This window comes from Euprymna scolopes, chromosome 29, assembly GCF_053919585.1.
Source record: "Euprymna scolopes isolate OS-2025 chromosome 29, ASM5391958v1, whole genome shotgun sequence".
Taxonomy (NCBI): domain Eukaryota; kingdom Metazoa; phylum Mollusca; class Cephalopoda; order Sepiida; family Sepiolidae; genus Euprymna; species Euprymna scolopes.
Genome location: NC_136510.1, coordinates 77,086,535 through 77,108,774, shown reverse-complemented (window position 1 = coordinate 77,108,774; position 22,240 = coordinate 77,086,535). Strand labels below are relative to the sequence as shown.

The following is a 22,240-nucleotide window of genomic DNA, read 5'->3' as shown; positions in this document are numbered from 1 at the left end:
ACTGTCCAATCTGAGGACTTGCGCACGAATACAAATTGACCCCTAGGGACCAGACAGCTTCCGGTCCCAGAAGAAAACTCTCTCTTACGCTACCAGCCTTCGTCGGTGCTAGACGCCTGTTCTCTTCGCTGCTCCTACTAAAGGTATTGACGACAGCAGCGGGTTGTAACTACCTCGTAAGGCAGTGGAGACCCGACTCTACTTTCTTCCTTCAGTACGCTTTGCAAATAAACCTTTCCCTTGTTAAGTTGAAGAAGTTGTTTGTCATTGTTCATAGAATTGTGTTATTTTATTTTATTAGGGAAATTCCCTAAAAAGCTTTTTATTTCGTTATTTTTTTTCTACTTATTAAGCGAAAGATATTTTTACAACCTGCTCCAGCGTAGTATAAACGGCCTATGGAATTAACACCTTCAACCTCGAAAATAGAAATCAACAAATTTTTGAACGCTCTTTTTGAAAAAAAGCTCTTAACTTCACCTCTAATACAAATTATGTGTGGCAAGTCTCCTCCTAAAACACTCTTTAACCCTAACAATAACACTAAGTTCGAGTGGCAAGCCCCCCCCCAACAAAATACCTCTGTAAGCCACATACAAGCATCTAAAACAAACAAACAAAAAATAGATCCTTCCTTAAAGAAAAATACACATAAAAATAAATTGGTTAACTGTCCTAAAATGCTAGAACGGCCAGGAAATGATGAATTATTTTACATTAAATTTTTGTGAAACTAACCGCTCCCCCCTCTAATATTGTTTTTGTTAGCTTTGTCTCTGTCAAGTTTTCAGTATGTTCACACATAATTTTCCTTAGCCCTACAATTAATTCAAAGTCCGAATGGCAACCCTCCCCATATTCTCATTGCATAGAAACCCTCTTAAAACTACACATAATCATCTTAAAAAAAAAAAAAAAAGCATGCATATTTTCCCATAAAAAAAAAACAGTTAACTGCCCTAAAATGCTAGAATGACCTGTAATAGGAAATTATTTTACATTCAATTCTAAAATAATTTGTTTATCTTTCATTAAAGTTTTTCATGGCATTTTATACATAATTTCCTAAAAAGGTAGAATCACATTTTGGAGGGGTGGTCAGAAGGAGTTGAGTGGGGTTAAACAGAAGGTGTTAATCTACAATAATACCAAAGAAATATTGCAATATATTCATTTTTAAATGGCCTTATGTTTAGATTTAAGTTTTTTGTACATAAAGCACATTACAATTCAACTTTGAGTTCTCCAACTTCTTTTCTGTTTATGGATACATGCCATTTTTAAGGAATTGCTGCATATTTATGCACATTTACTGCAGATTATTTGGAAACCATAAACTTTGGGAGATTTTCAGTTGCATATTCTGATTCCTTGTACAAAAATACACTTATATGGTAAATTTCATTTCTTAGTCTTGTGTTTTAACAAAGATATGACATTTTTACTGAAAAAGTAGTGTAAAAAATGTGACGAAACGCATATGGTCTTAAAGAGGGAAAAATATCCAAACGTGTGAGGCACAAAAATAGCCATAACTTCCTTAATTTTAATCAGATTTTAAAAATTTAAAAAGATTCTTTCTTAGCTCATCAAGCTCTTTCTATGCATACCAATATTGAAATATTTCAAGCTATTTCAATTTTTTCATGTGTATTGCTATCTTTACCAAATAAAATAATTTGCTAATCTAAATAAGTTTCTAGAGTGAAAAAATAATTCTGTGTAGACAGAAAAATGTTTTGCTTTTTTTTTTTTTTTAAATATTCAAAAAAAAAAAAAAAAAAAAAAAAAAAAAGCACTTACGAATAAACTGAAAGGATTTCATTTGTTTGTTTTTATTAGTCTTGAAACTGCTTTACAGAATCTTTGACCATTTCGGGAATTGAAACTTAAACCACTTTCAGAAACAACCCCCCACCACCACGCTCCAAAAAAAAAAAAAAAAAAAAAAAAAAAAAAAATTTCCTATATTTACAAAAAAAAAGTCAGTGAAAAAAGTGCCTTTACAAAAACAAAAATTTTTTTAAAAAGCCAGTGAAAGGAATTTCATTTTGTTCTTAAACTTTTCGCAAGTCACACACAATGTTTATAAATGTTATTTTTTCTGGGTCATAGCGTCATAAGTCATCATGGTACAAAATCGTTTACAAATTACCTTTTCCCTTCTTTTGCGTTTCAGGTTCGAGTCTGCCTATGCAGCTCATTTTTTTTTTTTTTTTTTTTGGTGGTTGCTCAGGCACTTGCTGCTATATGTATTGAAACAAAAGTTGTTTTGATTCATTTATTTGGGGGGAGTGAGCAGCGCACAGGACAAAAAGTGCTCAATATCCGAAGAATAGCTTCTCTCTTTGCATCCCTTCTGCCGAAATATATGGTAGAGAGGATATCAGGTACTTCTTTTTTTGGGTGATTACATTTACATATTTTTATCCGTTCTTTTATTTTTGAAATTGTTGTGGGGGTATTGACGTTGCCCATGATAAAAATGATTAATATCCAGGCAACATCGGTACCCATGCTAGTGATAAAATAAATTATGACGTTACATAAAAAAATGAAAAAAAAAAAAAAACAGGACAGAAAAAAATCAATGAAAAAAAAAAAATAATTAAATAAAGAGCAATGCAAAGAAAATAAAGAGCAAAACAAAGGAAAAAAGAAAAGGAAAAAAAGAAAAAAGTGAAATAAAAAGAAAGAAAAAAGAAAACTTAAACGGGAAAAGAAGATTTAAAAAATTAAAGAGAGGCGATTTTCTGAGAAAAATGTTAGCATGAGACGTTATGTCAGATGTAATAAAATGAAGAGTACTAATTCATCGTTATTATAAATTTTAATTTGCTCTTTTTGTTTTGGTCAATAGCATTTAATACCTTATGAATTTTATAATTTTATGATTCTTATTACATTACTTTGTTTTCAAACATTGAATGACATAAAAGCATCAGGAAAACAGTAAAATATATATCTGTGGCTTCCGGGCCTTGATAAGTGGTGATCACCTTGTAAAAAAAAAAAAAAAAAATTCACTTACAACAACAAACAGCATTTTACTGATTAACAGCTAACATTGAGAGAAAATGTTATAAAACTTGTAAGATGTCTTCACTCACCTCATAGCATTCACAATAATTTTTCAAGCAGCCTGACCGTTTACAGTTACAACCTTTATTATGTCGCCTGTCACTATCACCATCTTTACCTTTACCTGATAAATGGAAGAAAAAAGTAAAAAAAGAAAATGGCTAAAAATAGTTATATTTTTATAAATAATTTAATATATATATTTTTAGTATATGAAGTTGACATATTTGGCTGTAAAAAAGTTTTTTGGGTTTTTTTTTAACTCTAAAAAAAAATGTTCTTAAATAACATATCAGATTGATTTACATCAGTAATGATTATTTGTCAAAACCCAAATTTATAGGAGTATATATAAATAAATAAAGTGATGGTTGTGTGGTTCCAATGAGAATATATATATATATATATATATATATATATATATATATATATATATATGAGGGAGAATTCCAAAAGTAATGCCTCCTATTTTTTTTATTCAGGCCAAATGGATCAAATTGCATTGTTATGATGACTGAACTTATGCATTCATTAACTGAAACTTTCATATCTCTGTAGCAGATATTGAAAATGTGAGACTCAAAGAAAGCAACCCTCTATCATGAACATGAATCAGAAGCAGAGATGCATCACTGAATTCCTGGCAAAAGTGCATTAAGAACTGTAGTGACTATATAGAAAAATAAATTCTGGAGCACAAAAGATCACTTGTTTTAATGACACCACTCCAGTTGTCCTAGCTCAATTTTTTTTACCTAAAAAAAAAAAAAAAAAAAAAAAAAGAATAGGGGACTTAACTCTTGTAATATCCCTTCTATATCACTGATTTTGCATGGTTTAATATTGTAACCACACAGTACCAAATACGACTAGTGTCCTGTGACATCTATGATCATACCTCCCTCCCCATCACAACTTGATAACATGACTCAGATACAAATAACCAAAGACAAATCAGAGTTACAAGTAACTAAAGACAAAAAAAATGCTAAAATGGGAATCAATTTCATAATCTGCTCCTTGTAAAGAGAGGAGCAAAAAAACAAAAACAATTAAAAGTTAGATGATGATATACTATTGGTAAATAGTAAAAATACATTAAAAATATTTTTTTTTTTTTAATTTTGCATTAGCGAAATATTAATCTTTGTAAACAAAAAAATCTTGTTCAGACTTGCTCTTATATAAAAAAAAAAAATTAATGAAACAAAAATGTCATATTTCAAATATCATGTAAATTGATGAAGTAGTTTTATTTTTAATAAAAAAATCAAATTTTATGAGCATCCTAAGAGTGACTCTCTTGCTTGCCATTAAAAGAATAAAAAGAAAAACTAAACAAGGAACTTAAGAATAATTCATATTTATTAGATTTATGTTGTTAATGTCTACAAATTCCCATTAATGGCTTAAAAATGATTTTCTTTATAAAAATAAAACTACTAGATCAATTTACATGATTTTTGGAATATGATATTTTTTATTTTATCACGGTTATGCACATAATACAAGTTTTTCTTTATTTTCATTTTTTTTTAATATAAGAGGGAATTTTGGACAAGAACCCAAACAATGAGCAAATCCACAATAAAATAAATCATTAAATTAATTGAGTCAAGAGATCAATTTTTTTACAGGGAGCTTAGTTTTCCTAGTTAGACAAAGAAAGTCAAAACTAAGAGAATAGCACTGAGTGCATATGTATGTGTGGGGGGCATTTTTGGATGAAACAAGTCAGCTAACTCCCCTAGCTCCTTCATGAATTGTTTGAAGTCTTAGCTTTCAGGGTAAAAATTAATATTTTCAGTTTTCAGAGAGAACTTTCATTCGAGGGAAAAGGAAAACAAGGAAATGAGAAGGAAGAGAAAGAAAGAGAAAATTAGAGATATAGAGGTTAAAAGAGAAAAAGAGAACCATAAATTTGCTTTTTCTGGATAAGAAAAAATAGGCAATTTTGATTTTTAAAAATGGCGAATTCTCATCCCCGCAAATGTTTTGTAAACCTGCATAACAGCAGTAAGATTATTTCCAGACAAATGTTCGACTAAAAATGATTGAAGAATTGTTGATATTAAAATTATTCCAGATATGTGTCACTCTACTCACCTTTACCAATTTTCGGATGGAATGCCATAGGATTCCGATCTAGACAGGCTTTAATGGCACGAGACCGTTCTTCTTCATGTTCCAAATTATTCGCACAGTTTGTGCAATTGCAATCATGGCAGAATTCTCCATTGGCAAAACAATCACAATATCTGAATGTGAAAAATAAACAGAAATTATATTTTATTATTAAATATCTAAATGAAGGTGAAAAAGTAAACAGAAATCATTATTAAATATAGTAATAGTCAGCAAACATGACCAAGCTGTGAGAATGTTTGCATTCTACTGTCGGTATTTAATTATCTCCCCTCCATAAGAACCATGACACTAGGGTCGGAAAATGGGATTGAAAAAGTTAGTGTTTCAGAGAAGTCTTATGACTCTGCAAAATATGTCTGTACAGTCCCATCAGCATTTCTAGCAGGACGCCTCAGTCGATTAATAATAAACTAACCTCTTCTCAAACAAAGACAAAGCCTGAGAGGGTGGACCCCTTAAAACCGCAGAGAACCAGCATCACACCGCAATCAACAGGAAACAGGTCATTACAGGAATGATCTAATCTGTTGATTTTTGAGCCCAGAGCTCAAAAAAAAAAAAAAAAAAATTGCATTCTACTTGTCATTTGCAGGTTCTATCCCACCTCATGGCATCTTTGGCGAATGTCTAAAAAAACATGTTATGACACAATTCAGGCATTATGAGTAAAAATAAAGTAGTATGAGTCAGCATGGTACAAGTTGGTTGACCGGCTTCATTCTGATGTTGGTATTCTGACAAGAGAGACCACGCTAAGGTTGACAACATCCATTAATGAAAGTGGAACCAAATAGATTCAAACTTGATACAACCAGTTTTTCAGTTCACATCACCATCCACTTAACCACTGTCTATACATGCAATGAAGTACAATAAAATTGTTTACGATTCTATTGGACAGCTTGACCTGGAGAGAAATAGGCTTTGCTAGCCAAAGACACACTGCATGATAGATGTCTACTATGCAATGTCCACTATGACACTGCCAGAAAATACAGTTATTACACCGTCACGATTTAATATTTTAAAAACTTTTACTGAGAAAGAATTGTTTGAGTTGATCAGTTTCCGGGAAGCAAAGTTATGGGTATTTTTGTATTTCTGAAGAATTAATGATTTGTGTAAAGATCATTTATGATAGTGATTATTATGTAACACTATTATTCAAGATTTATTATGTAACTTATTAAGCACTATTATTCAAGATTTTATTAACTAATTTTTTTTTTTTTTTTTTTGCTACGACATGTTAGATCATGTTTCTCCAACCTTCCACCTTACCTAAATGTAGCAAATCATTTGACCATTTAGGTAACCCAGACATCACGGGAGTCTTACCATTATGCTGAGGTGCATTTGGCATATTCTACAGCCCTTGCTGACAAGGTGTAATAATTTTTGCTTTTAGTTTCATTTGAAAAGGAAAAATGCATCTCAAGTTATATATTTTTGCCGACAGAGTGATGGAACATAAAACAGATTTAAAAACTTTTTAAAGTAATACATAGATATATATTAGGGTATTTATTTGTATCGAGCTACATGCGAAATATGGCAGTTCAAAATAAAAGACAAAGAAAACTTATGCATATACTTATTTATCAGTCAAAAATATTAGTGTACACCAAAAACTATAGAAAATCGTTGAGTAGAATTTTAATAAAAAAATAAAATTAACTATTCAGAATCAAGAAACTCTGAACCACAAAACAAGTGGTGTCTTATTCTTCAAGTATGTTATTGCAAACTTCGATGATCATGACTCTCCAATCCCCTCTGAATTTGGTCTTTTTAATGAGATCTATAGTCGTGTTTCCAGTGATCCTGTTGAGATTATCAATGAATTTTATTTATTTTCTTCCTCTGCTTCTTTTATGGCAATTTCTTTTAACATCAAGCTTTTTTCCAAGCCATCCATCCATCCGTCCGTCCATTCGCCCACCCACATTAAATGGCCAAAGAACTTTAACTGTCTGGCATAGAGTAGTGATCGGCTGTACTCTGCCTTACTTCTTTATTTGTCTTCTGTAGAATTCTCTTTAAAAACCATATCTCCGTTGCCTCCAAACAACTTTCAGCCGCCTTTGTTATATTGTCTAACATTCGCAACCGTAAAGGACAATTGATCATACATAAATCTTCAAGATTCTTCATATTAAAATGGAGATAATCTATGGTTTGTTGTGAATGCCATTCACAGTTTGTAAATGACAAATATTAAAAATTTTATTTTTTATTAACATTTTACATGTTTTTTTTTTCTTCGTAATTTTGGTTTACATTAATATTTTTCATTTACAATTATATCCTGCTATTTTACTTTGAACTGCCATATTTTTGCATGTAGTTCAATAAAAAATAAAAAAAAGCAATGATTCTTCTTGTATAACTCGGGGATTTAAATTCTTTGTTTTTTTTAATTCAGAAAAGAAAATATTTTAACAATTTAGTCATGTACATTTGATTTTGTATTCATCCTTTCACTTTTGCCTCTTTTCGCAACATACGCACGCACACACACACTACAGACAAATGCACTTAAGGGAACAACAAAGATACTAAAAAGAGCTCTTGGTTGGTTTCAATAAAAAGCAGGGCAAAGTTGGCAGCTGGTTTGGCTGCCCCATACCCAGTGTTACAATCTTCAAAGGAGAAAAATTCTTTTTAAATTTAAAAAAACAAAAACAAAATATGTGAGTAGAATTTTAATAAAAATAAAATGTACCAACAACAAACTTCAAATTAATCAATGTAGTTGTCTTCTTCACAACATTTATAGTGCAGTTTTCTACCTCTTTAAATATTCTGACATTTTGAGCATTGTCTAGAAATAGAAATGAATCGTGCTAAGACTATTCTTTACTTTCTGAATTTTTTAGATGAGAATTAATAATTCATATTATTTGGAATACTGTTATCATCTTTAGTGTTATATTCGCATAACATTTTGTTCAAATGATACATGTCCATAAGTTTTCTTTTTCTTTGAACTGCCATTTTGAACTGCATGTAGTTCAATACAAATACTTTAATATATATATATATATATATATATATTTTACTATCAAAATTTTTAAAATTATCTGTTTTCTATTCCATCACTGTTGGCAAAAATATATAACTTGAGATGCATTTTTCTTTTCAAATGAAACTAAAAGTAAAAATTATTACACCCTGTCAGAAGGGGCCGTAGAATATGTCAAGTGCACCTCAGCATAATGGTAAGACTCCCATAATGGGGTCATCTTAGTGACACCTGTGATGTGTGGGTTACTTAAATGGTCAAATGATTTACTACACTTGGGTATGATGGAAGATTGGATATAATGTAACCTCCAACCATCTTCAGGTGTATTTTGTCGAACTCTGGAATCTTTTTGTTGAACTTGGGGGGGGGGGGGGGGGGGTCTTTACAGAATTTTGAATGGAACCTTTTTATTTAATCACAGGGGTAGCATGTTCTTGTTCTGTCAGCCATGACATGGTAGAAATCCCAAATAATTCGCAATTGTATTTTGAGTAGATTTTAGTATTATTTCCTTTATCTAACAAACTTTGCTTTTCGTCACACGTGAACCTCTATATACCCGATCATATCTCAGTTACCACCTAACATAATTTGGATTTGTTTTTCTTTCTAGCATTACTTTTATGAATGTAGGTGTTTGCATTTTGGCAAGTGTAGGTTTTCACAATGAACTTTTGCTCTTGCACCGCCAGCTTCCTGAGGGTGCGGGAGGAACTTTCGTTCTGAACACTGCCTGGCATGAATCCAACTTTTTTCAAATCAATCAGTATGTGAGACTGACATTGTTTCGTGGGTCACTAGCAATGCAAAATGAGGTAAATACATAAGTTCTCTAAATTCATCTGATTCAAATAATCATTCTGATATTTCACCTTTATGATGCTTTTCCTCCCTTTCAAAATATTTAGGAGTACACTTGTGTTTGTTTTCACGTTGAAGAAATGTGTGCTTGTTTTATGCAGAAATAAACTTATACATCTTCACCAGTTGGACTCGTGTCCTTTGAATTTTTGAACTCAGTTGCTGCTATAAAAAATTTTATGCTCAAAATATTTTCTATTCTGTAGTTTTATTAAATCTATGACTCTTTAGGTAAACCTCTCGTCTCCATCCATTTCCATTTTGTATTTTCATATTTCTGAAACTTTGTTATTTTTTTCAATTTTACCTTTTTTCGATTATAAATAAACTCATGTCTAAAATATAACATGCCTCAGAGTTTTATTGTCAATAGCTTATCTGACTTTCAAGGATGCCACACGTTCTCACGAAGCGTACATCCATCTCTGAGACAGTACGGTCATGTTATAATTTTGTAAACATAGAAACAGCCAATGTAAAAAAATAAATTGTCCAAAATCAAACTGATAAATAACAATCATTTTAAAAATAATAAATGAAATAAAAACTTTAAAATTTTAATATTCTATACTTACAGCTTTAAGCACTGGGATTTTGTACAATTACATGGTTTCCTGGGCCTGGCACCAGTTGCTTCAATAGTAGTGGTCGTAGTAGTACTACATAAAAACAAATAGTAAGCATAAAATGTAATAGTTAAAAACTTAAAAGTAATTATTGCTACATTTAAAAAAATGTTAAACAATGATAACATTTTTATATTTATCTTCTATAGTAATTATCATTAACCTTTCATCATAGAGAAGAAGGAATGTCTGATAATCAATAATAATTCCAAAGACAAAAAGATTTATAAGCATGGAACCCAATAATTTATTTTTAGTGCACCATCTTTAACGGCTGTGGAAACACTGTAAATGTGAAAGAAAATAAAAAAAATAGAAAAGAGAAATATTAAAAGTTTAAATAGCCTCAAAGAAAAAGAATGATTTCCATTTTCATAAAAAGAGTTGTAACCGCTTTCTCGGCCTGAAAGGGTTTTAGGTTCAGTATTTATCCCTGATCTTATAATACTAATCATCTTATAACAGCATTCATCTAAGGTGTGTAGAGCCGGCTCCAAATCAGTTCACCATATCATGCGTCAAACCCACGTCGATTGACAGCTGACTCCTCGGCATACTTCAACCATTCATAATTCCAGTGGTAAATATCAAAAACAAGTGATCCACCCATCAACTCTGTTTTCAACGTTTTAATCCATATCTTCAGTTAGCTACCAATTTGCATTTACTCCAGCCACCAATTTGCAAATAAATTCCTCCTCAACAGGTCAAAGAATGTATTTAAATCAACAAAGTCTTCTTTTCAGAAGTTTCCACGATGCCAGTGTAAGACTACGTCACCTCTCACTCGACAATTCACTGATCCCTACGTTGTGGACCGTGGACTTCTTTCGTCTTCTCTTCTTATGCCCATGTCATTGTCTCTCACATTGGCAGCCATCTAGGAGCATGCACAATCTATCTTCGACAAAATCCAACTTGCAACTGACGTCAATTTTGACCGTTGTAAACAATCACAGCCTCAATTCTCATAAAACTGATTGCCATAAAATCCACAGACATTTCCAAATGTCGTAAAGCTGTCGTAAAACTCACAGCCATACCTAAAAACTAGCCACACACTAACTCTAAAATATATTGACTGATCCCCTGTTCAGTTCTTTGTCCTAAAATAACTGTCCCACCTTGCTTAACAATATTATTTCAGCTGTCTTTTTCTACTCTGGTAGCCACTTCTTCACTTTGCTCAGACTTCTTTTCCTCTTTCTCCCCCACTTCTCAACACTTTGGAGGGGGGGGGGCACTGATAATATCACACCGGTGGTGTTGTATCTTTCCTTTAATGGTGCAGTTTAGGATTTGGTCAGAGAGGTGGATATGTTGTAAGCAATACATGTCAAAGACGGAGTGTATGAATCATTACAGTGACAGGAGTCCAGTCCCATCAGTTTATCTTCCCAGCAAGCTGATACTCATTAATACACTTGAATAAAGTGTTTGCTTACAGTGTCTGCTATTCCCAAAGGTTCTGGTATAGTTTGGTTCAGTTAATTTTTTTTTCTTCGGCATATCAACCTTTTTCGGGTTATTTAATGTTGAATTCAGTCATTTTGGATAAAAGTTTTTATGCTTCAAGTTCTTTATATCTTGAAATATTTATTAAAGGATGTTTGTTTTGTAGAGGAAAATTGTTAACTTTGCAGAACATGACCGAGTTTTGCAAAATGAAATAAAAAAAAAAATAACATCAATGTTTGTTGCATTTAAGTCAGGAAGCCAATATCTTTAGACAGCCTGATCTGGTAGCACCAGATTTCTAAATGGCCACCATCAAAACCGGACGCTTTAGAGGGATGAATGATTAAATGTTGACCAAGAAACAGTTACTCTTATGTTGTCATATTTGTGATCATGTACTGTCAAATTTTGTTCATAAGCCTTTGCAAGATACATATTCAGAATCACACTGGCACAGAAACTTGTAAATTCTACTGCGTTCATGGAAGAAAGTACTGTGGTCCTGAAAATTAAATGAAGTTTCACAGAAAGAAAACAGACTACATATTTGACATTCTTCTCTGATCAAGGTCTTTGAAAGAAATTTCTTCAAAAAATAAATACAATGCTATTTTAATGTTTTAACTAAAACTTAAAAAAAACAAAAACATAATAATGCAATTAATTCTTTTAATAGTAATTAATACTAAAATGGCTTTTATTCATCATCATTTTCGGTTTAACGTCAGTTTCACAAGCAGATAAATGTTGAATGGGAAGCCATGATAAATAAGATTTTTAAAAAAATGTTAAAATTATTATAAAATATAAAATTTATTCTTGAACAGCTAAATTTACCTGCAAAATTTTCAAAGATTTTATGTTAGTAAATTTAGGGAAGAATAAAAAAAAAACAAAAAAAAACAGATTATAAAAAAACAAACACACACAAAAGGTGTATATATATATATATATATATATATATATATATATATATATATAAAAAGATATCTTTGAACAAGATATCCGGAGACATGCCGAGCTGGGAAACAAATAATTCATTAAGGGGAAAGCAACAATTCGTTAATAAAAACGATTTAAGAGTAAATTTATATATTTATAAATTAGCAATTCCAAAAATAAGGGACCTAAAATAAACCTCGAGACGTCTTTCAATCGATATATATTGTCAAGAGAAAACGTTGGCAGTTACGATTAAGAAAAAAAAAGGGTAAATATTGTTTAAAAAAATAATAAGTAGTTTTTTGGGGAAGGGGGGTCTTTAACGTGGTGTGGGGAAATGGAAAATTAGACAAGAAAAAACAAAATTAATATCAGGGTTAAAAAAAAAAAAAAAAAAAAAAAATAGTAACACCCAAAACCTAAGCAGATATCGATTGAATGTAGGCAGATAATTCAATATACACATTCACAATATAAGAAAAACAACAATCCTATATATCTATAAAAGTGAACATGTCTGTGTGTGTGTCTGTACATTTCCCTACACAATAACTCTGTCAATTTTAAGTCTACAGACTCGAAATTTGATATACAGGATACTGAGATTTGGGAAAAATTTTGTGATCAATTTTTGGCCAGAAATTTGGTTGTTAAGGGGTTAAAGTTCAACGATTTGACCTTTCAGAACTCTACCAAACTTTGACAATTTTGGTTCTAAACATTTGAAATTTTAGATATAGGTTCCTTGGATATGGATCTAACTTAATAACTTGATTTGAGCCCAAAATCATAAGGGTTAAGGGGGTTTATAATAGGGGTCAAATTTAAAAAAATTGACCACTTTTTTTTTTTTTTGCTCAACATACACCTCAAAACACCTGGGCAACCCCGGGCTGAAATGCTAGTATATATATATATATATATATATATATATATATATATATACACATACACATACACACATTACAACTCCTTAAACAATTCCAACTTATGTGAGAACTCTTTCTGCCTACAGAGTGAAGGCTTACGCATCATTACACACAAAGCCTCTAAAATATTTAGTAAATGTTTGGAGCGAGCCCTGTGCACGATACAAAAAAGACCATCCGAATAGGCATCTTCACACATTTAATTATCAAGCAAATGTTGCCTGATCACCGACTCATGAATCGGTGAGTGCCTGAATGTGCTAAGTAAGTGTCCAGGCATATTCCTTAAATGCTGCTCATCGATATGTTCTTAATAAACATACAGATTCCGAAATCGTGCAGGTATACGCTGGGCCAGTCTGACCCCCAGGCGTTGAAGAGTTCGACCCACATAGTCAGCACTGCACTGACATTTTAATTCATAGATTACTAAACTTTTGTCTGGTGTGGGTAGAACATCTTTCTGAAAAGCAGGGAAAGCCTTCTTGGTACCAAATACCACACGGGGGTACACCGCATAGTAACAGTGGGACACCACAGATCTGATCCTATCAGAGAAACCTTTACTGATAGCGCCAATGAAAGGGAGCTTTGAACATACCGGACATTTAGGTGGCCCGAAGAAAATGTCAGTGTTTGATTGCGCAAGTTTTTTCTGAATAAACTTGGCAATAATATACTCAGGAAAACCATTCTTATTGAGTATATCTGTTATCTTTTTCAGTTCAGCTTCTAATTTGCTGGCCATGCAAATCATAAGCGCACGGTGAACCAACGTTTTAATCAAGCTGATTTTCCTACTCACAGGGGCAAAAGAGTCCCAACTTATATACGGGCCTGTGAAAATCGGTTTCCTGTATATTGTGGTAGAGAAATTATTATCTGTACTTTCTACCAAAACATCCAAGAAGGAAAGAGAGTCATTATGTTCCTCCTCCATGATGAATTTTAAAGCTGGGTGGAGATTATTCAAATGCCGGAAATAACAGATTCCTGGAAACCTAGGAAGATATTAGCTAGGACAGCACCCAGAGGACCACCCATTGCCACCCCATTCACCTGCTGGTACATTTCATTGTTGAAGCTGAAACTGACCAACTTAGTGGCCAGTTCCATAAGTTCCAGAAAAATCTTCTATGGAAAAGCAGGAGGGATTAGTGTGCTACGATACAACATATCGGCACATATTTGAATCTTTTCATCGAGTGGAACATTCGTAAATAGGCTAGTAACATCAAAGGAACAAAGGAAATTAGTTTGCAGACTGCATTCACGTTCACGCATGGCAATACAATTACTTGACAATTTGTTCAGCACAGATCCCAGGATTTCGGCCAGCCACTTTGCAAGTTCATGTTGAGCTGATCTAATGATAGATAAAATGGGCCTTAAGGGGACACCATCCTTATGGATCTTGGGTAGCTCATACATCCGTGGTCGCTGCGAACCTACGGGTCGGATCCTTTCATAAGTGTCCTTGCTGATAAATTTACTTTTATGTAACCAAAGAAAAGGCTTTTGAAGTTTTACTTCAATACTCAAAGTGTTGTCCTTTGAAGTGTCACCTAGCTTCTTACATTTTGTACTATCATTGAGAATATCTAGCATTTTCTGGGTATAATCATTGCTATTGTGAATGACCACACCCTTGTCCGGTTTAGTGATATAAATATCCCTATTAGACTTTAAATGTTTGGCGGCCTGATATTGAATCTTGTTCCATACAAATTCATTTGTGTTGATAGAAGAATTGGCAAAACTGTATGTGAGGTCAGCTAACTTTGCCTTCATGTAGAGGGCATCCTCATTTGACCTTGGCTCATGGTGTTTGAGCTGAGAATGTAGCACCTACAAATTCGGCAAAAATATTCACCTTATCAATGCGAGGTGGAGGGATACCCATGTCCAAACCTCTGGCCAATACTGGCTTTGAGTTGAGTGTAACGATGTTTAAGCCTTCACTCTGTAGGCAGAAAGAGCTCTCACACAAGTTGGAATTGTATAAGGAGCTGTAATGTGTGTGAATATATAATGTTCTAATAACACGCAAGATGAGAAAAGTCTGATCAATGTAAGTAATATAAACCTTCGAATGAGAAAATGTAAATGTTAGTAAACCTTGAATGAAAAACAAAAAAAACGTAAGGAACAATAACTCTTACTAGAAGAATAAGAGTTAGTTCCCTTAGCTGGTTTTTTGTCTTGTCAAAATTCCCTTTATATAAAAAAACAAAAATAAAGAAAACTGTATGATGTATATAACTGTGACGAAATGAAAATATATTTTTTAATAATTGCCTAAACTGATCAAGTAATTTTATTTCTAAATAAGAAAATCTCATTTCATGAGTATCTGAAAAGTTAGTGTCTTGCTTGCCATTTAAAAAATAAATCAAGATACCAAGGGAGATAACAATAATTCATATTTACTAGATTTATGTTACAATGTTTACATTTTTGTTACAATGTTTACATCAATTTTACATTTATGTTACAATGTTTACATCAATTTTTTATTACTTGGCCTTTTGGCCAAGATCAAAGTGTAGTATCTGTTCCGGCAGATACTGCAAGCTATGACTAGCTATGACTAGCAAAGACCAGATGTGGGGGCAACCCCACATGCCTGACCTTTAACCAGCTCCCATTTCCCACCTTTCGGGAGCTGGTCTCCTTTTTCCCTTCCCCCTCCCTTCACTCCTCACATTAAAAATCGGCCTTGTGCCTAATTTGCTCGGTGGGGGAGCAAATAAATACCATCTGTTCTTCGGGTGCGGCACTTCCATTTCTCGTTCTCTTTCAGTGGAGGAGAAATCATTCACGACTGAGACAATTTTTATTTTTGTACCTTTTCTCCACGTTAAAAAACGACTCTAGTGTCTAACTCTGTCCCGTGGGGAGGCATTGTAAATAGGTACAATGTTTACAAATTCCTATTAATCACTTAAAAATGATTTTCTACTTGATCTATTTTTGTTTTATTACAGATACGTATATAAAAAAATCACAGAACATGCGGCCGCAGCCGAGATTGAAGTCACTACATGACTTTGTAGTGTAATGCAAATCTTGTCCGTAGCTGAATGTTTGATGCTTTGCCAGGGCTATCAAGGGTATTTTTTATCGTGACGCCACCACTAGATGGGTTGCCTCCCACAGCTTAAGAGAAGCTCATCTATCCTCGAGAGAAGGATAGACTGCGCCAGTTTCCCAACCTGGTATTTAACCTCACGACAGATTGTTCTTCATTTTTATTTTTTTAATATAGAGAGAATTCTGGACAACAAACGATTTTTCTTTTATGGTGACTCCAAGAATTTCTTCATATTAAAAAAAAAAAAAAAAATGTTGGATTGGATGAAGTATTTTTTAATATATAAATAGTACTAACATAGAATAACAGTAATAACGAATAACATGATACAACAAGGACGATTCAAAGTTACCTAATCAGAATAAAAAGTTTAATTCATCAGTTTAAATGCTATGTAGGTTCAACTTTTAAAATCCACCCAACATAATTTTATAGATTGTTTTTTTTTGTTTTTTTAAATTTAAAAATCAGCACTTACCCATTCAAAGCATTCCTAGCTAAGGTATTGGCTGTTACCACGGGATCATTACTAGCAATCGGGATGAACTCTGACTTTATTTGAGCATTCAGAACAGGTTGTGGTTTAGCATTCAGCTGCTGCTGTTGTTGCTGCTGCTGTTGCTGCTGCTGTTGTTGTTGTTGCTGCTGCTGCTGTTGTTGCAACTGAAATGACAAAATATATTTTGCAATCAAAATCAGGTATCAGGGTTGGCAAATGGAAACAATCAGAGTTATCCAGTGTAGTTATATTAATAAATATTTGTAGGGAATATTTGGGATCTTTAGTAGGATCAAAGTTAATACAGGGTGGAACGCTAAAATTGTCGCTATAGAAAAAAAACAACATGATTCCATTTCCATTTGATGAAAAGCAGTTTTCTTTTTTTTTCTTGCAGACCATCTACTAGTTGGCCAGTTGTGTATAAATCTCAAGTGATAGAAACCTTCTATAATGTCTGAAAGTGACACAATATTTGAGCAAGATCAGAGATGCGCCACTGTACAACTCATGCTCTCTACTAATCCAAGTTATGACAACAAAACCATTGCCAGCACCCTCAAAATGCATCACTGAACTGCCACAAATAACAGGGATGTGCCCAGGATGACGAAAACAAAGTTTCCAGCCACGGTTATTGACTTTGGTATGGTTTCAAGTGAGGGCCACATCATGCCACCTCACATCTTCGGAGTCGGCTTGAAAGTCAACACCAAAGTACATCTGAATGTGCTGAAGAGTGTGGTGATCCCCTGACGCAATCAGGTGGCTGCTGGCAGACTCTGGGTGTGGTAACAGCTTCGCTTCAGAAGGAATGCTACGACTTTGTACCCTTCTCTTATTGCACTCCCCTCACCTCCCCAGACCTGAACTCACTTGACTACTTCATTTGGTCATAAATTGAGAACATCATCAGCATGACCTCCTACAATATCAAAGCCAGCCTGATCACCGCCATCCACTGAGCTCCTGCCGGTGCTTGTAGAAAAGGCATGCTCCCAGTTCTGGACCCGTATTGAGGCTGCCATTGAATAGATGTCATCTCTATTATGTAATCAAGTTATCTGAATTGATTTTTTTCAATAAAAGTCATAAATTAAAGCTGTAGTGTCGTTTTCTTTAGGGCGATACTTACGAGGGTAATGTAATGCCCCTGATCCACTTCCCATAGTAGTAGAGCAACGAAACTTGGCACAGTTATTAGTCTTTCTCTATATAGGAACCACCCAGAGTTATGCATTTCTCTCATCGTTTGATGCAGCTCTGTAGACCGTTTTTGTAGAACACCCCAGGTTGGTCCTCCAACCATGACGTGACTTCAGAAATCAAGGCTGCATCATCTGGGAAATGCTTTTTTTTCAAAAACAACTTCATGGCTGGGAAGAGGTGAAAGTCAGAGGGTGCAAGGTCAAGAGAGTAGGGAGGATGGGAGAGGATTTCATAACCACACGTCTGTGCTTCTGATCTGGCAACATGCGAGTTGTGGACCGGAGTGTTGTCCTGCAGGAGGAGGGTACCTTTGCTGATCTTGCCCTGCCTCTTGATTTTGATAGCTTCCCTTAATTTCCTCAAAAGTGAAGCATAATAGGCTCCTGTAATTGTGGTACCCTTTGCCAGGAAATCTGTCATTACTACTCCGTTCTGGTTCCAAAAGACTGTGAGCATGACCTTGCCAGCGGAGGGCTGCACCCTTGCCTTCTTTGGAGGTGGTGAGTCCAAATGCTTCCACTGCATTGACTGGGCTTTGGTCTCTGGATCATAGGGATGGACCCAGGTTTCATCCTCTGTAATCAGTCTTTTGAAAAACTTTGACTCATCTTCTTGGCACATCTCCAAATTCATCCTCGAGCACTCAACGCGTTCTCACTTTTGGAATGGTGTGAGCAACCTGGGAATCCATCTGTCAGACACCTTATGCATATGCAAATGGTCATGAATGATAGTTTCCACAGACCCTGTACTAATCTTGACATCTTGGGCTATTTGGCAAATAGTAGTGCGCCGATCTTCCAAAATGGCAGCCTCAACTTGACGGACAGATGCCTCATCAATGGCAGAAGGGGGGGGGGCCAGATCCGGGAGCTGTTTCCACAGACTTCCGACCATGTTTGAATTCACGATGCCAGCGTTTTACAAGGTCATATGATGGGGCATTATCACCATAAGTTTCTTTCATTTCATCAAAAGTCTCCTGTGGTGTGCGTCCTTTCAAATACAAAAAACAGATCACTGCTCAACATTCAACAGGCTCCATTTCACCTCTGACTCAGTTCAAACACCTGTAAAACAGAAACCACAATTAGTTCAGAGCTGTAATTTGTCACATAACCCGTAGAGATATAAACCATTGCATATGCAAAATTTCAGCTAGATCAGACAACTGGAAGTGGGTCAGGGGAATTACTTATTGAACGCCTCTCGTATTGTTCCATCCTGTAATTATTATTTTTATTTCAGAACCAATTAAAGTATTGAATAATGGTAAAGTGCAACAGATAGTGTATTCTAATGCTCCACTGACAGGAAGGATCACAACAGGCATTCTGACTGTGATCAGATAACAGAATTCATTAAGAAGCTTGAAAAAAAGTAAGACAAGATCCAGATATAATGCAGATTTTGGTAAGACAAATTGGTGTTAAAATTGCAACTATAAAAAAGGTTACGAAAGCCATAAGGGTCAAATTATTCAGTTCAGTGCCAAGAGAACTTTTTATGAAAGGCAAGAACTCTACAATAAACATCCAGTGAAGCCAGGCATGACTAGGTGTATAACATGCAGAACAGGTGGCTAACCTTCAGTCCACACAAGGCTTGCATGTTATTAAATTTAACATATAGAACAAGGAGGAGAGAAAGAAGCAACCTTAGAAGTTAGTGTCCCCAATGATCGCATGTTAAACAGGGCTAAAAGTAAAAAGATAATGAAATACCAAGGTCTTATGTACAATATAAAAAGTAACTGGTATTTTAGGAAGATCCATTACTGCAGTAATTATAGGAGCAACTGGACTCATGAAAAAAAATTTTTTTTTAAACTACCTGGCAAATATACCTGGTAAACTAATTGATACAAACAATCACGCATAAAGGGATAGTTAGAATCTTAAAAAGATCTCTTGGTTTGAATGTATGAGATAGTGGGTGAATGTGATAAGAAAATTGAAAAAAAAAAAAATCAGAAAAGTTCTCTTAAACTATGATGGCCTTTGAGTGTGTTAACAGTAAAGGTCACATAATGCTGCAAAAAAGAGATTCGGATTCAATATAACTATGGTCATATAACTATTGTCAAGTGCCGGGTGGTAAAAATGGCTTTGAGTAGGTCATATGTGTAGTAGCAGGACACATCTTCGTATCACACTCCAGAAGTGGCCATTTGAGAACTTTCAATCCCAACATCAGCCTCCAGCAACTTTGATTGCAATTCTATAGCTTATGATGTATTGAACATAATTCAGAAAGACACCAACCATACTGCCTGCAACACAATGGACAAGCTGATTGCTAGGATCAAACTGGTATTCAGGCATCTCTCAAAGCACACTATAAAGAATATATGCTCAAGGTTCAGGTTCTGCCTAGAGGCCATAGAGACTCAGAATGTATTCTTCATATGAGCTGTATTCAGCAAAAGATCCTCAATGTGACAAACTTTGATTTTTGATAATACGTCAATTATTCTTTCCTTTCCAAAATGTGTCAAATTTATCCAGAACAATAACTATAAAGGTAACAGCACGAATTACAATTATGACAGATTTTCAAAACAGAAAGATATGCAAGCTCATACATACCTGCGTAATACACATAGCAGGAACCAGTGCACATCTTGGTGCATTATTACCAGCAGAGAAGATTGTTGTGCCAGGCGGAAGTTGTATCAGGGTTGTACCAGTAGAGCCTGTCCCCGACAAAGATGGCCGGATCTGTGTAAGTGTTGACGACGGACCTGAAGATGTAGAGTTAGAAGAGGAGGTGGCTGGCAGAATGATACGTTGGACTGTTGGTGTACTACCTTGATTTGCGATGGGTTTTGGAGCAACCTGTAATGTAAAATATAAACTTATTTATTATTAAAAAACGAGCTCAAGTACTTTTTATTATATATAAAATAACTCTTACATATTATTTGGACTACTGTTCTCATTTTGAGTGTTATTTTTACTAAGAATTGTGATATAACGAGTGAAGTATTTGGTAAAATTAGTTGTGACACTTTTCTAGAGGTTGAAGGTTCAATTCTTAGTGTAGGCAATACTTAGAATAAAATCACAAATTACTTAGGATTTCTACCCAGTCATGGCTGATGGAATGAGAGCCTCATCAGTATGCCCCGTATTTAAAAATTCAGGTGATCGCTCATTTCCTTCCCAGTACAGACCAATAAGTCTCCTGTGCATCATGAATAAGTTGCTGGAATCTGTGTTAAGTAGAGAAGTAGTCAACCACCTCGGCAAAAATAAATTTCTTAGTGACATGCAATATGGTTTCCGTTCTGCTAGATCTACAGCAGATAAGCTAATGGTTATATCTCATAAGATTAGTGAATCTCTCAACGGAGGCTTCCTTTCTAGGGCAATTGCTCAAATGCATTTGAGAGGGTATGGCATAACGGTGTACTTCACAAGATCTCCAGCTATAGTATAGCTGGAAATGTCTTCTCAATTATTAAATCATTTCTCCCTGATAGGTTCATAAGAGTAGTGGTTGATGGGCAGAAATCAGAAGCTCATAATATTAATGCTGGAGTCCCTCAGGGGTCCATCCTGGGTCTAACTCTCTTCCTGATCATCAATGATCTCCCAAAACGCATCCTTAGATCATGAAAAGACATTTATGCTAACGACACTACCATCTATGGCAGCACATCAAAGGCCGTAAACGACCAACTTCTCTCTGATTCTCTTTCCTATGATCTTGAGCATGTGATACAACGGGGGAAAAAAGTGGCTGGTTACTTTTAATGCAACTAAAACCAAGCTTCTATCTTTACATCATCAGCACTCTGATCCCCATCTGGCATCAATTGAAATGAATGGCTCTCGTCTTGGGGAGGTTCTATGTTTTGACAAGCTTCTGGGTTTGACCTTTACTCCTGATCTAAAATGGAACATGTACATTAAATCCATTGCCAAGGTCACTGGAAAAATGGTGGGATTCTTCTATCTATCCAGTAGATAGATACCTGCTTTTTTTTTTTTTTTTTTTTTTTAAATTACATTTTCACCCCAAACAAGGCACATTGCCACTTTGGTGTAGGGGGCTACTATCAGGGGCAGCAACTGCTGGGGCACTATGTTGGGATTTGGGCAGCAAGATGTCGGTTCACGTTACACTTGAACTTCTGCATGTCAGTACAGTTAGGGAAGCAGGGACCTGGAATGGAATTCCAGAGTCTAGCAGTTCTGGGGAAGAAACTACTGGAGTAGAAAGATCTTTTACATCTAGGGATCTCTACTGTGTGGGGGTAGGATTTAGCTGCCTGTCGGGTTTGTCGAGGGTGTCTAGGTCGTGGGGGCACAAGTATCTGCAGTTTGTCAGAGCATTCACCATTAAAATACTTGTAGAACA

At 34.6% G+C, this 22,240-nt stretch overlaps 1 protein-coding gene across 2 annotated transcripts in view; it reads right to left on the bottom strand.

Annotated features, from left to right (window-relative positions):
* LOC145252730 (uncharacterized) overlaps nucleotides 1–22,240 on the bottom strand; it is a 113,343-nt gene that overhangs the window by 21,731 nt on the left and 69,372 nt on the right. For both annotated transcript variants that reach the window (XM_080112586.1, XM_080112585.1), the window contains exons 5-9: nucleotides 20,464–20,712; nucleotides 16,646–16,830; nucleotides 9,694–9,777; nucleotides 5,188–5,339; nucleotides 3,111–3,205 (exon numbers count right to left, since the gene is read on the bottom strand). In XM_080112586.1, coding sequence (XP_079968712.1) covers nucleotides 3,111–3,205; nucleotides 5,188–5,339; nucleotides 9,694–9,777; nucleotides 16,646–16,830; nucleotides 20,464–20,712 — 765 coding nt within the window. The remainder of the gene's footprint in view (nucleotides 1–3,110; nucleotides 3,206–5,187; nucleotides 5,340–9,693; nucleotides 9,778–16,645; nucleotides 16,831–20,463; nucleotides 20,713–22,240) is intronic.